Source organism: Tetrao urogallus, assembly GCF_951394365.1.
Source record: "Tetrao urogallus genome assembly, chromosome: 5".
In the NCBI taxonomy this organism is placed as follows: domain Eukaryota; kingdom Metazoa; phylum Chordata; class Aves; order Galliformes; family Phasianidae; genus Tetrao; species Tetrao urogallus.
Window position 1 is genome coordinate 35,963,697 of NC_136818.1, and position 15,108 is coordinate 35,978,804.

The following is a 15,108-nucleotide window of genomic DNA, read 5'->3' on the forward strand; positions in this document are numbered from 1 at the left end:
GACAGTGTAGAGAAGTTCATTCTCAGAAACCCATTTGTTTACAACTGTGCAAACACTGGGCAAGCTTCTGTAAGACAAAGTGGAAATTGCTTCAAAGGTTGGAGTATGTATTCTTAATTTACTTTACTTTCTTGGATAACTGTTTGCAAGCATTTAGGAAAAGTAAATATGTTTTTTAGTCAAATCTGTTCAAGTTACGCTATTGTGTATGGATGTGTGTGTGTATGTTACTGTATATAACATCCTTGCTGTCAAAGATTTGCCAGCTGATAAAGACTGGCAGCAATGAAGTGGCAGCCACATAGGCTCAAATGCATCTCTACGAGATTTGAGAAAGTGTGAATGCAAAACATTGAGAGTTATGACTTAAATAAGTGTACAAATATTCACCGTTTGGAAGAGAAATCTGTAAAGGAAGCTGAACTAATCAGTGTCTACCTCTCAGCCGTGTGTGCTATGTAGACAGAGCTGAGGGGCTGTTGTTTTGGCTTACCTGTTTGCAAAGCATTACATTTGCATTAAGATGGTGTAAAGGGAAAGTTAGCTCTTCCATTATTTCTCACCAAGGGTTTCTTTCCTCCTAGTGCAGACAGAGTTATCAGTTGATCAGTACATAAGAGCCTCATGCAGTATAAAAAAAGACAATTCTTTCTTGCTGGCAGACCTGATTAGTAACTCTTCTCTTGTTAAAGGTGATCTTTCTCTTCTTTAGTGCTCGCACAGCCTGTGGCACTGTTTGTGCATGTGGAACGCGCTATAACTGACAAGAAGGTCTTTGCATCTGTAAGGATTTTATTTATGTATTTATTTTGCAATTTAAAATAGGAGTGCTGCAGGCAGAAAAGGACTGGTTTGAAAGTGATTATGTTTGAGGCTGAGGCAAGAGTCTTGTTGTCATCTCTTCTTTAAAATCAGGCAGTATTTCTAAGCAATCTAAAGGGAAGTGGTGTTCTATATCTGAGCAGCTAAATAAAGTAGGTAATGGACAGGGTTCCCTTTGATGTGGATGTAGTTTTCCAAGTTTGTGGAGTTTACAAAGAGTGTAACCTCTGTAAAATACCCGTCTTGAATTACGATTGGCAATGTTATGAAAGAGGCTATAAACCATCATTAAAACCCTAAATTCATGAGAATCAAAGAGACTTTCTGACCCTGTAGTTGATTCCTCAAGTTTAGAGTTTGTGCCATGATGCATGATGTTGGGAACTTTAGCTACCATGCTGCCACAAGACGAAGTATACTTTTAAAAGAAGGAATTAAGAATGTAAACTTTGCCCCTGTTTTCTGCTGGGTGTATGTTAGAAAGCTAAGAAGTTTGCATCTCTTTAATGACATGGTTACCATCTGCTGTTTAAATCTACAAAAAAGTCATGTTCTTCGTATGGTATATGTGCAAGCTGAAGTTTGGAGCTTAAGCTATTCTGAGTAGAGCGATGAGTATGCTGAGTATGGGAGTGGTGGTATACATTGAAATGTATTAGCACTGGCTGTGGAATGGATGCTTGTTTTTAAAATACAGAGCAGTCACCTATGCTGATACTTCATTTGCAAAGGATCTGTTCCTGATGAACAATTTTCAAGCTTATTCAGTTGAAAATGAAGTCTAGTCAACTCCATGTAGGTGTTTCAAACAGGAAGAAAACTTAAAACACTGAAGTGTTTTAGGTGAGTTCATGGGGGATGGAGAATACAAAAGCAAACAGAAAGTGAAATGCTGACGAGTTTAATTTGTTCTTTGCAGTTTGACCTTTTCAGGAATACCTTTGTTAACAAAACATTAGAAAAATTTCTCTAGAAAAATGAGGCTTTTTAAAATAGAAGATAGATGTAAAAAATCTGTTAAAAAAGAAATTCAGTATCTAAGTGAGGAAAAATTAAATCTTTTTTAAGAAGATTGCAGAGCATCTTCAAAGTCAGCTCAGTGTGAGAATTTGGTAATGTTTAAAGTACAAGATTTTGGAGAGGTTATATTCTGTAGTTAACATTAGATTTATGTCTTTACAGAAATATTGCTTCCTGACAGCTCTGCAATTATCTGGTGTCACCACTGTGCCAAACAGTTAAATGGTCAATGGTTAACAAGTTTATAAGCTTGAGCTTTGAAAAGTAAATTCTTACTGAATGCTATTGGACGAACTCCATATACAGTATTTTACTTCCATGTATGATTCAGTAGAAAATGCCATATATGGAATGCAAGAGAGATTGAATATAAGCATTACTTATAAAAAGTGAATAAGATTAAGCAGAAACCCAAGGTATTAGATTTAAGTGATTAAAATAATAGGCAATGTCATCTTTATTGCAGTAGTTAAGAAGGAACACAGCCATGTAAGCAGGAGATGTTGCTATGTGTGGTTTCTCCTCTTTTCCTTGTCCCTTTCCCTTTTCTTCATTGTTCCTCTTGATTAAGATTAAACTTCTGGGTAGCTTTCTTCAGTTTATGCGTATATATACTGAGTGTACATATAATTTTACCACCTATGACATATGTAACAGGAAACTAGTGTGATTTTCAGTTATATTATTAGTATATTTCTATTTAGGTTATTATCAAGTTATAATGTACAAAATGTCATGTACATCCTCTAATCAGCATTCATATACTGTAGGAGTGTGTACTAAAAGCAGGGGAAGGTCCGGCTCAAGTTTACTCCTGTTTGCATGACATGTCTTATTAGGGACTGGAAACGGTTCTCCCAGTTGTCAGAGTGCAGGATGAAGTAATATATGCACTTAGTGATCAAGAAACGTGGATGTTAAAGTGCCATTATGCCTGTGGCTCTTGAATCCCTTCTACATAGTTAATATGAACTAGATCTCTGAATTGATGGCTCCTGTTGTATTATATGGAAAATAACTGTACCGTTGATGTAAGGTGGTGATCACTGGAAGATACGTACTCAGCTTGCTAGGTGTTTTTTATCAGTGTGCACATTCCTAGGAAGATCTTCAGTAAAGGAAGAGTATTGAATTTTAACAAAACTTTTCAATGGAAGGACAAACTCTTCATGAAGAATTTCAGTCAGAAAGGGTCAGGCTCAGTGAATTTTCTTATTTGAAAAAAATATGTCATGGAGCTTTTTCAAATTACCATTTAACATTTAGAGAAGGAAGAATTTCATATTTGTTTGAAATGACATTTAAAAAATTTAATTAACCTGTATTAAAAAGAAAAATGTAAACATACATTCCTAACACAGTTTATTGGAAGTGAGATCTTTTCTTTTCAAAATTCAGAGTCCAGGTTGTCTCACTCTCATGCTTTTGAGTATGGATGTAATACTATGGTGTGGAAAGCTTACTAATGGCAGTACTACCATTAGCTTTAAAGACTGTCGATTTGGAGTCTTCTTCACAACATTATAAATATTGTAAGTAGATTAGACTTGTCTGACGTTTTTCTTCACATTTAAAAAAATATTATGGCTATTAATGCTTATTTTTAATTTATTAAGCTTTATAGAAGTTGTGTTGCTCTGGAAACACTGAGCAAAGAGATACTTAAAATGAAAAGCAAAGAAACTTTGTAATGAATTGCAGGAATCTCAGTTACTCTGAGATCTTGTTCATCTGTGAAGCTTTATTCCCAATGCAAACGAGTCCTGAACGTGAACAACTGTTTTATTAGATATGGGTTTCTAAATATAAATTGAGTATCCAACGGATTACTCATGAGCCCACCTGCTCTGCCATAACGGACTTTCCCATATCTTCTGTCTTGACTTACTTATGTCCAGGTACATAGCTTCTTAGATACACACTTTGCACTTTGATAGTATGGAATGAATTACTGACAGGTGTATTCCATTACCAACTTGGTTGTGTCTTCTTTGGAATATAAGCCAGTTATCTGATACCTAGGTTTTTTTGGTATCTTTTTTTTTTCCATCTAAACTAAGAAGAAACATATTTTTTGAAATGTCTGTCTCCTGCTAACAAAAGTCTGCAACTGGAGATAGACTTGTCTCAGAATTACAAAGTAGATTTCAAAATGGTCCTGAAAAATTTGCCTTTTTCTTTTTGTGAGAGGAATAGTAGTAATAAAACACTCTACTTAAATCCTTCCTCCAAGGATGTGAAGAGAAAATATAAAAGCTGCTTTTGGAAGCGGGTCGCTGACTTTAGCCTTGCTTGGGACAATAGGAGCTGGAAACAGTTTTCTTTTGAAACCTATTCAGTGACAAATGTAAAATAAGCAGGTAATAAATTGTAAGGGTAGTGAATGATGGCTTTTAAAACATTTGCAAAAAGCTGACATTTAGACATGATTACTTCCAGGAGCTCTTCTTTACTTATTGTTTCATTATGAATAATAAATACATTAACAACAAAGAAAAGTTTATCAGTCATTGTCCTACTGGTCACTTCAGAAATACAAAGAAGGAAAAAATGACACAGGCCCTCGGATGAGCCAGTACTTTGTGATATTTGCCAATGATGAAGCTTTCTCTTTTTTTTTTTTTCTTTTTCTTTTTTTTCCCCCATGTATTCCATATTAACAAAGCTGACCCTGGGCATTTCTTAGTCTCTTCACTCACAGTTCTCATCTCAGAAAAGGACATGGGTCCCCAGCTGTGACTCTCTGCAGATCTCTGTTACAGGTCTCCAGTCTCTCTCTGGCTGTAAACATCCCAAAGGCTGCCTGTTGGCAATCTGCCCAACTGGCAGGGGGCCTGCAAGGTGGAAAGCAGCTGCACAGTAGGAGTTTGTGAAGGAACCTAATTGCTGGTGTTGGGCATCACAGAACTGAATGTCAGCACCCAACAGGCTTTGATACTAGTGGCAGTTGGTTCTCCATGGAAAGAGTTAGGAGTTGAATACTCAACTAGTCATGGTGGAACCATTCCACAAGGGTCTGGAGGCAAAAACCTGTAAGGCATGACTGAGGTCCCTTGACATATTCAGCCTAGAGAGGAGTAGAATGATGGGACAGCTAATTGTGCCCTGCTCATGAGGGGGAGTGGAAGGTCAGGTGCTGATCTCCTTTCTCTGATGACCAGTGGTAGTGCTTGAGAGAATGACAACAGGGGAGGTTCAGGTTGGATATCAGGAAGAATGTGATCTGGTGCCAGAACAGACTTTCCAGGACAGTGGTCATGGCACCAAGCTTGCCAGAATTCAAGATTCTGGGCAGTATTGTCAGTCATAGGGTCTGATTTTTTTGGGTGGTGCTCGTTTGGAGCCAGTAGTTGGATTCAGTAATTTATATGGTACCCTCCCAACTTGAGATAGTCTATTTCCTGTTCGATCTGTCAGTGCTCCTAAGCTAGATTCTCTGTGTTGCAGGTGTATCTGCACTCTACTTCTAGCTGTAATTAGTATTAAAATTCTGCTTTTGTTTTTCTTATAGTGCCTCTTAGGACACTTTCCAAATGATTTTACAACTGTGAACTCACCACTTCTCACTTGATTTTTATTTTTTTTATTTTTTTTCCCTGGAAAGCTGTAATGTTCTTTATCCCCACCATTACAGTGAAAGAATGAACAATATCCTTTTCTGTTTTGATATCCTTCCTGGCAAAACACACTGCTTCTTTTCTGTCGCAAATTTCAGAGTGACAGCCCTTCCTTCTGGAATTGTAGAAACAACAGGACCATTTGTTTGCCATCTTCAGCTGTCGCTGAAACATGATTTTTCCCCTCTCTATTTGGACACTCATCTGCTTCTCACCCTCTAGGTTGTATCTGGACACTCATCCCCATGCTCCCTTCTACAAAACCAGCTCTTTACTCTCAGTGCTAAGGTGCTGACCCTGGCAAAGCAGCCAGATACTTTAGAATATATCCATCCCTGTCACTGTCTGCTTGGAAATGTTCTTGGTTTCAGATTTTTGGAAAAGATCAGGAATGGATTGCATCTGGTTTGCTTGTTTTGTTTTCTGCAGAATGGCTTTCTTTCTGAACATTGTTGTATTTGTTACAAACCTTCCTCACTTCTCTCTAATTCTACAACTAATGAGCAGAGTTGCCTCCTTTAGAAAGCAATGTAAATATTTGTTCTCCATGAATATTTTGAATAAAATAGATGGATTTTAGCAATGTATTATTTCAATTCATAAATTTAAAAATAAAACTGTCTACATGAAAATACAATTATCTTTTTTATGACCAATATATTTTTAACCCTGGTTATAATTTCTCAGCAGAAAGCACTAGCAATAGAAAGGAAATAGGGAGAAACAGAAGATCAGAAGACAAACACTGAGATTTCAGATCCTGTTTTAACTGTCTTCTATGTTCACTGCTCTGTTTCCCCTCTTCCCAGTCTGGTAGAGTTCTGCTAGTATCTTTTGTATGTTGTCACAAATAGTTGTTCATCAGCTGAGTTTTAAATCTTTGAGTTTAGGTTCTGTATTTTAACATCTGGTTGTTGAAATGTGGCCAGGGAGGAACAAGGATGTGTAGTCTCTCAACACCTCTTTTTTCCAAACTTGTGGAAGCTACTTACTAGTCTAAGATTAAAGAAATATGGATGTACTTTAATTTAATTTATTTAATAATTTAATTTAATTAATTTAATTAATAACTGTTTATCTCATAAGCAGATTAGAAATGCTGTGAGGCATTATTCTCAGACTCTCTACATAGGTATATAAAGAAATAGCTGTTTTTGTATATATATATATATATTAGTATGCTTTTCACCAAAGAACCCATATTTTAGCAATTAATCCTGATACAATCTATTTCAGAGGTTTTCCTCAGCTGCAGCAATGAGAGATTCCTAGCCTACTTTCTTTAATGAAGGATGCATTTATGAAATAGGCTGTAATAGGATGTTTTGTAGAGAATTCTGAATGGTTTGAGCCAAAAGCTTAAGCAAATGACAAGATGTTGAACATCTTGAATATTTAAATTCTAATTAAAAAGGAATGACCATAATCTCCCCAGTATAGATACTTTTTCCTTTTTAACAAACAAGAAACTACACAAATTACAAACATACAAAATATATATTTATTTGGAGAATTCTGAAGGAATTTGTGTATGATATCATAGGTGTCTAAGAGCTTGGTCTTCACACTCTTTAATTTCCTTGGGCCTCTGGCAGTGAGTACACCTCCAATATACCAGTGCTATTGGAAGGCTGAAATTTTCATGATCTCTTTCAGCTATTCCTTTTAGGATATTGGAGGGGTTCTTTAGGGCAACTCTGTAAATGTGGCTCAAAATTTGAAACAAGTTTTTTTCCTCCTCTCAGTGTGTCTGGTTTTAGAGTACTACTTCATGGGATACGGCACAGCTCTAAACAGAAGATATTTATAGACTTTTAAACTTGCCTACCTCTAGTTTTGTTTCTAGATGCAGTTATGTTTCTAAATGTTTCAGGCTTCTAGAGTGAAGAGCCATTGACTTTTGCACGGGATGCTGAATGGACTAGGACTCTTCTCATCTATTTTGACACCAGGGATAGTTACATTCCCCATCATGCTGTTTATGATGCTGATGAGAAATAATGTGTCCTGTCTGTGATGATTTTTCTCCTTTGACTTTTTGATTTTTTTCTTTATGGATTTTTGTCTTTTTAAAGGAGTACTTCACCTTGTGGACGTGAGAAATAGATTAAGATCCGTGTATTGTCCACTGTTTTTTCTCTTGTTTATGTAGATTGAATAACAAGTTTTAAAACACTGTTACTTAAGTAATTTACGTGTATTTTTTTTAACACAATATTAATGAAGAGTGACATTAAAAATGTTGATGTTGGCTACTTACCAGCTTTTGTTTTGTTTTCTTGCTAGGATCAGGTATTCCCTTTGTCTATATTAAGGACAGATAACTTGTCATTGCATTTCAGCCTTGTAAATCATGGGCGTTTATGCTCAGCCAGTCATCTGGAGTCATTGTCATAAAAGAAGGTGCATCATCCCTGCATCTGATGCAAAATATCTGAGAGGCTTATTATGCAAATGTGTTTGGAGAGGAGGGTGGTTGATGCTGTTCCTTCCCAGCCCAGCCAGTCTATAGAGCCTCTCACTATCAGTGCAGTTGTTTTTGAAGCCACAAAGAGCAATCATGGCGCCGAAATGACCCAGGTTAAAAAGCAGTTACTTAAAAGGATTTTGTTCATTTGTGTTTGTCTTTTTTAACTAGGCACATTACAGTGATTCATAGGGCAATTTATAACATGGTGTAAGAATGTCTGCCCAATAAATAGGATCGTATTGGCATGGAAGAAGAAATGCAGTGACATAAACTGGTTTTGTGTAATGAACTGCCTCCTGAAATACAAGTGTGTGCTGGGACTCGTTTTATTCGGTGAGCTGAATCCACGCTCATTGTTTAACTATGTGTTAAGCAGGACATTAGCAATATCATAATCACTGTAGTGTACACCTGTTGATCCTTGATATAGTTTTATGAGACTACAGAATAACTTACCTCTGTTAAACAAAGGGGGCAATTAGAAACTTCCACGTATATTACCAAATCTTTCCACCAAGATCCTCATTACTGGTAGTGACAATTGTGCTGGTGGTCTTTTCTGGTTTTATCCTCGTAGTGAACCACGAGGGCTATCTGTTGGCTGATAAATATCCTGTGTGACAAGATGAACTGTTTCTCTTCATAGTATGAAATCATTATCTAAGTCCATACCAGGAAGCTGGAAAAACTGTCCATGCAAATCATAACTTTCTCTTGGGTCTTGATTAAATGTGAGGAGAGGATGACTCATATGAGTGTCTTTTGAGTGTCTCAGAGTGGTGTTTTTAATTAAATAGGTTAACTAAAGTTAAATGAACAGAGTTGTAATAAGGCAGAAGTAATATATTTGGGAGGCATGTTTAGAAGAAAGCAAGCCTATGGGATTATTATGTACAGGTCTCTCTGAAAGTAATGTGTGAAAGTAATTGCTTATTTCTCTCCATGAGAAACAACAATAGCTACAGTACCTATGAAGAGCACTTATTGATAGATCAAATCCTCAGCTACAATGCAGTCTTTTTCAACACAGTCACAACCTTTAGCTATGTGTTTTTCCAGTGATGAACAAGAGCCTGCATGCTACGCTTGTATAAATCTGCACCAGTGGAGGTGAGCCACTGTTGCTTTAGTTGAAATGCACCATCCACCACCTCCCTCTGCTCACATCTGCTGTTTGGTCTCCATAAATGTTCAGCAAACATCAGAATGTCAGTGGGTACCACTTTTCCGCATAGAGGAATTCAGTGGCACTCCTTCATACACCCTTCCGTGTCAAACACCATTCTTTCGGGCTGCCCCTCTGCTGCTATCTGTCAGATGGCAACAAGAAGTAATGGAATACTGGTAGGAAGTTTCAACTTCTACTGCCATACCACCAATGTCTTCCTCTGATGTCATGGCCAAAGGAATAAAATAGGAGGCATTACTTCCAAAGCAGCTCTCATAAATACAAGCATACCACATATGTCCTGAGCAATTATTCATTACAGGATCCCTTATCACGCTGACATACCACCATGTTGCAATATGCCTTCAGGCTACATTTATAGATTATCTTAATGGTACACGGGACTTTGGGTGCAGTAGTCAGAGAAATGTGACTGCAACTGATAAAGTACCTCTCAATCAAGTAGCAACGGAAGAATTGGAAAGTACTGTGCTGAAACAATGCCAGTGGAAAATAAAGTATTCAGAATAAGATGTGACAGTACCTTACACTGTAAATTCTCTTTGGAATATACTTCATGTTTTATTTATTTTTATTATTTCTTTTTCTTTTTTTTTTTTTTTTTTTAGGCTGTGGAAACCAACCTTGCATCAAAAGATAGTCACTGGGTCTATGTAAACGAGGTAAGAAAGTGAAGAGACAACCTAGCTTCGTATGCTTACTCATCACCATCCTTTGTTTTCTGTATTTGGGTACATCAGACTGAGCATACTCTTACCATTTTTGCTTCTTGAATGGTACAAAGGCAAACTCTGTGGTGTTGTATCTCGCATGCCTTATTGAATTGATACAAGTTGCATATGAAAAATCAAAATAAAGCTTTCAAATATGTTATTTTTACTTTCATGTTGATCCTGCCCCATTACCTACTTAGTAACCAAAGAATATCTCAAAATAAACCTTGAATAAATACTTCTGTATCTGCTAGAATCTCACCTTTCTCACCTATGAACAACTGTGCTCAGATGTCAGGAGAGGAAAGAGTGAAGCCTTAGCTTGTTAAGAGAATGCATTTGCATGACATGCTGGCTTTCTGTAGAGCAGAATTTTGTTGGTGTTCTGGCTAAGTTCCAGGATAGCACAGATCTAAAATGAGAGATTTTCTCTCTGCAGCAAATGGTATCCTGTCCTGCTACTATGTTTGTTTATTTTAGATTAATACCATGATGCCCTAATGGGAATGAGTGCAGACTTGTATTTAGAAAGCCTGAGAAAGCTTCAAGTCTTGTTCCATATATAATCATTTACAAATCACTTATTGTTCAAACTAAATTGCATTGTTTTATATGCTTTTGCTTTCAATAATGATTTGTTCAAGGGTATCATAATATCTAAGTAAAAAGATCTGCATTCAGTTTTATTTTTATATTTTGAATGCATAACCTTTAATTTAATATCCAATTCCTTTGTTTAATATCTCATTCCTTTTTTTTACACCTAGCTAATAATTTTGAATAGACTATTTTTAATAGTAACTGTGAATTGTGTGGTATTAGAAAGCACTGTAATTAAATATGAGGGTGAGGAGAGTGTGAAATCTCTGCTTATAAAGGCTTTATAAATTCTTCCTAGGCCATGTTACATTTATGTACTTCCTGATTTGTTAGCTGTGGTAATGACCCACTACAAAATACCAGCAAGATGCCCATAGAGTCAGTGTTTATATTCACATAAAGATAACAGTGTGTATTTTCCTAAACGTTGACTGCGAGGGAGTCTTTGTGAATTTGCTATTTCTGCTCTTCAGGTGTTCAAACTTACTTCATGAAGCCTGAATCTATAACATCACAAATAAAAACCTTCAGTACTCATGCATAAACATGTGCTTACATGCACACACGTGTGTCATATAAGATGTCTGCTCTTATTTTGAGAACTTTTATGTTTTCCCCTAATGACTGGATATGGAAGCTGTGGTAGCAAAATGCAGATCTAAACTAAAAACTAATTCTAAGCTAAAAAGGAAATTTCCTTGCAACTTGAGAAGTATGGGGAACTTGTTACTGCAAATAGACTTATAAATAAACTTTAGTGAAAAATATTAGTGCACATACTTACTAATGTCTTTAGAATTCAATTAAATTCAAACAAAATTTGAGAAGTACTTAAACTTTGTGAAGCTTCAGCAGGTTGCCCCAGGGGGTTGTGGATGCCCCATCCCTGCAGGCGTTCAAGGCCAGGCTGGATGTGGCTCTGGGCAGCCTGGTCTGTGGTTGGCAGCCTGCACATAGCAGGGGGATTGAAACCAGATGATCGTTGTGGTCCAGGCCACTCTAGGATTCTTTAGAGAAAATTTGCAAATATTTTATGAAGTGTTGATCTTTGTGTGCTTAGAGCTATTGCTAGAAGAAAAAGATATAACCATATAGGTACTTAAGTATTATGGATGGATTCTTTAGGGCCTGTTTCTTACTTAACTGTTTATGTTCCCCAATGCCAGCAAGAAGACAAACTGATTATGCTTTCCACATGCATGTTTCCAGCTAGTATTAATGGGAACTCTGTGGATATTTGATGGAAAACAAGCTGTTCCTTTGCTGGATGTTGATGGGCACTGTAATTTGCAGAATTGAATAAATTTTTAATTCCCAAGAGCCAAATGAGCTTTTTTTGATGCAGTTCTGCATGTGTAGCAAACCGGGTACAATTTCTGTAAAATAGTGCTAATACTGAGCCACTCTTTTTTTTTTTTTTTTTTTTTTTTTTTTTCTCTCCCAGGCAGATTGAAGATCTGTTCATCTGTCTACCCTGTGGTCTGTGTGACTTAATCATCCCATTGCAGGGAAGGGGAGAGGTGTAGGGCCAATTGACCCAAAGGGGCAGTAATAGGAGGAGAATACAGTGACAGTTGTTTTTGCTGACAGTTCCTTCTATAAAGAGTGTGGGATTCTAGCAAATAGGTTCCTTAAGCTGTTCTCATTTCAGGGAGCCATTGAAGGGCTTAGTACTGAATATACATAGACTACCAAGGCTCATCTCACAATTTGCTCCATTGGACTTATCTGGCTATAATTAAAATGGCTTTAAAGTACAGTACTATTTCTACAAGAAATCAATTATTAAATCTTATTTGAGTTAAATCTACTTTTTTCTACATTGATAATGAAATATTTGTGGGTTTTTGGGTTTCTTTTTGTGAGTTTTGGACTTATGTATTTTTTTTAAGTGAATTTCTTTCCCACGTGCAGGGAATAGGAGTTAAATTTGAGAGTTTCAACTTAACTTATCCCTTCATTTTTTTGTTGGGAAAGCAATACCAATGAGCTAATGTAAAACTGTATGCCTGTTAAGCTTATTATATTTCAGATGAACAAATGTGGGCTGTGTTGGGGTTATACACAAACTGTATTACTCTGCTGCTAAGGGGTTGCATTTTTAGTTTCTAATGACTTAAATTTCTGTGCTGACTTACCCATTCAGTTTGGGGTGCCATTGGTGGTACAAAAGGACTCAGTCACTTCTTTTAAAAAAAAAAAAAAAAAAAAAAAAAAGCTGATGGGTCGGAAGGCTGCAACCTTATATGGCAGTCTTTCTGGATAGGAGAATACATAGGGATGTCTTTGCAGGCTGTATGCTCCTTCTGTGTCCTCTTTCAAGTCATTATTTGTCCTCCTCATCTTCTACTATGTCTTAAGAACCTTGCTGTCTTAAAAATAAATGTTTGTGAAATATGTCTGATTTTCTTCATATGTTTCATGTTTCAGACTTGCAGAGCTCTTGAAAGTAGTGGAGATTGGAGGGGGAAAACTGTATTTCTAACCACCTCTGTGTTTTATATTTGTTTTATCCTCTTTACATTTATTTGTGCAGGGAATCATTTAGTATTTCTAGACTTAGGTAGTGCTTGTATCTGAATTCTATGTTAAACATGCTTTTAGCTTTTCAGAAACCCTAATGTATGTGACTTTAAAAAAAAAAAAAAATAAAAATCCTTGCACAAGCAAACACCACTTGAGAACAGCAACTTGTCCAAAAACTTTGATTACTGGCAGTTGTCCATAATTATCAATTCTGACCTGCAGTAAATTGTGTTAGAACAAATCCAGTATTTTGGATGTATCTTTGCTATTTATCACCTGATATGTTGGTAGGGTGACCTGCTGGCTTTGATAGGTGCATGCTATTGCTTCTTGTGGCATGAGTGTGTGACACAGTTGCAGATGCTCTCTGACCTTACCTCCTCCTTTTCAGGGTGTTTATTTTCCATCTTTTTTCTTGTTTTCTTTTTCTATTTTTCTTATATTTCTTTTTCTTTGGTGCCTGACTTCAAGCATTTCTGCTGGTTACTCCTGATGCTTTTTGTTCTCCCTTTCTCTTTTTTGGCACATTCAGAGAAAATGCTGTGTGTTGCCTAGGGCATATGTCTGTGGGAGAAACACAGGAGCAATACTTGAAACTGAATTTGTATGTGGCTGTACAAGGAACAGTCCTCTAGGAGTCTGCATCTGCTTTTTTTGTTAGCAGTAGTAGATCTAGGAGTATAAATACCATTAGAAGCCATGTTTCTCATTCTGTGGGACGTTTTGTGGTTTGGAAACTTTCTCTGTTGCAAGCAGGAGAGAGAAAAAATAAAGGCTGCATACAAAATAAATTCTGCAAAATTGAGCACTGATAAAAAAATATTGTTAGACACAGTATTTTGTTCCCATACATCAATAAATTTATTTGTGATTCCAGATTTTTTCTTTCATGCATATATAAATTCATTATTTTTATATATAAACCAGTTAAATTCACAAAGCAGTCAACCATTCTTTACTTGAGTGGCTACTGAATGTAACTGTTAAATAAAATGAGTTGTTTCACCAAATCCTTTCTTTCATTTCTATTTCAACAGATTTTCATCACTAGACAGAATTTTGAATTGGGAATAATTGTTTCAGTGTCCAAACTACACGTCCCAGTAGTATGTACACATACCTCAGCCCTGAACCTGAGGCGTGGTGAGAATCAGTCTGGTTGAGTAGCTGTGTGTAAATACAGAGAGATACACTGGAAAAGACCTTTGTGTATCTTTGATAGAAATGCCCAAAGGACAAGAAATGGTAACAGTGGTGGATTTTAATTTCTCTGGTAGCTGAAAAAAGCAGTGTTAGGGCACACTTTCTTGCTATGGACGTTGTTATCCCTACACGTGTAAAATGTTAAGGTTCAGATTTTGTTTAGGCTAAGGAAGAATGGATTAGGAATATCAAGTCAGAAAATAATTATTGTGGATCTGACTGTGAGATGGTAGCATGCACTTAAGAAGAGGAAGATGTGAGAATAGGATTAATGGAGCTCAATGAAGAGATTCTATAACTTCAGAAGTTTAGGGAGCTAGTAAAGCTCTTAAAAAGATAGAACAAGGAAAATAGTATGGCAAAAGCACTGTGGAGTTCTGTGAGGACATAAGATACTGTAGTTCAATGGGGATATTTTTATGGATCTTGAAATCAAAGGGATTCCATTAAAAAAGGAGAGGGGAAAAAATGATGGGCAACTAGGGAGGAATGCAAAGGCATAACAGAAAAATGATTTGCTGAGGTGTGAACTGACTCATAAGAAGCGATATGAAAAGGTTGGATGTAGTAGAAGGTAAAGTGTTAGGTGACTTCTAAGGAAAAGGCAAGTGAGTTTCTAGTATTTTCACTGACTTGAATCTGCATTATAGAAAGTATTAATTATTACCATACTATTACAAAAACATATTTTAGTCCAGTTTATTTAGGCAGTACACTAGATGAAATTCAATGTAGTGCTGAATACTTCGGCTGGAAAATAGCTGTTGAGCATCTGCTGGAGCAACTTCCAGTTGTCATGGTTTATCAACAGAATATGAATCAATACTGCTGTGGTTTAGTTATCACTAATCTTACAACAGTTGTATCCAGTAGTAGAAAAGAGGCAATTATTTTGCACTGCTTCACATGAACTTGGACTTGTTGGAACTACGTTGGAAGTTTGGAGCA

At 36.5% G+C, this 15,108-nt stretch overlaps 1 protein-coding gene across 1 annotated transcript in view; it reads left to right on the forward strand.

The window, feature by feature from the left end:
- Positions 1 to 15,108, forward strand: part of GRID1 (glutamate ionotropic receptor delta type subunit 1) — a gene marked incomplete at both ends in the record, with an annotated part of 513,772 nt that overhangs the window by 381,309 nt on the left and 117,355 nt on the right. Inside the window, one exon of the mRNA XM_079535236.1 lies at positions 9,727 to 9,780. Within this exon, the coding sequence (XP_079391362.1) occupies positions 9,727 to 9,780 (54 nt within the window). The remainder of the gene's footprint in view (positions 1 to 9,726; positions 9,781 to 15,108) is intronic.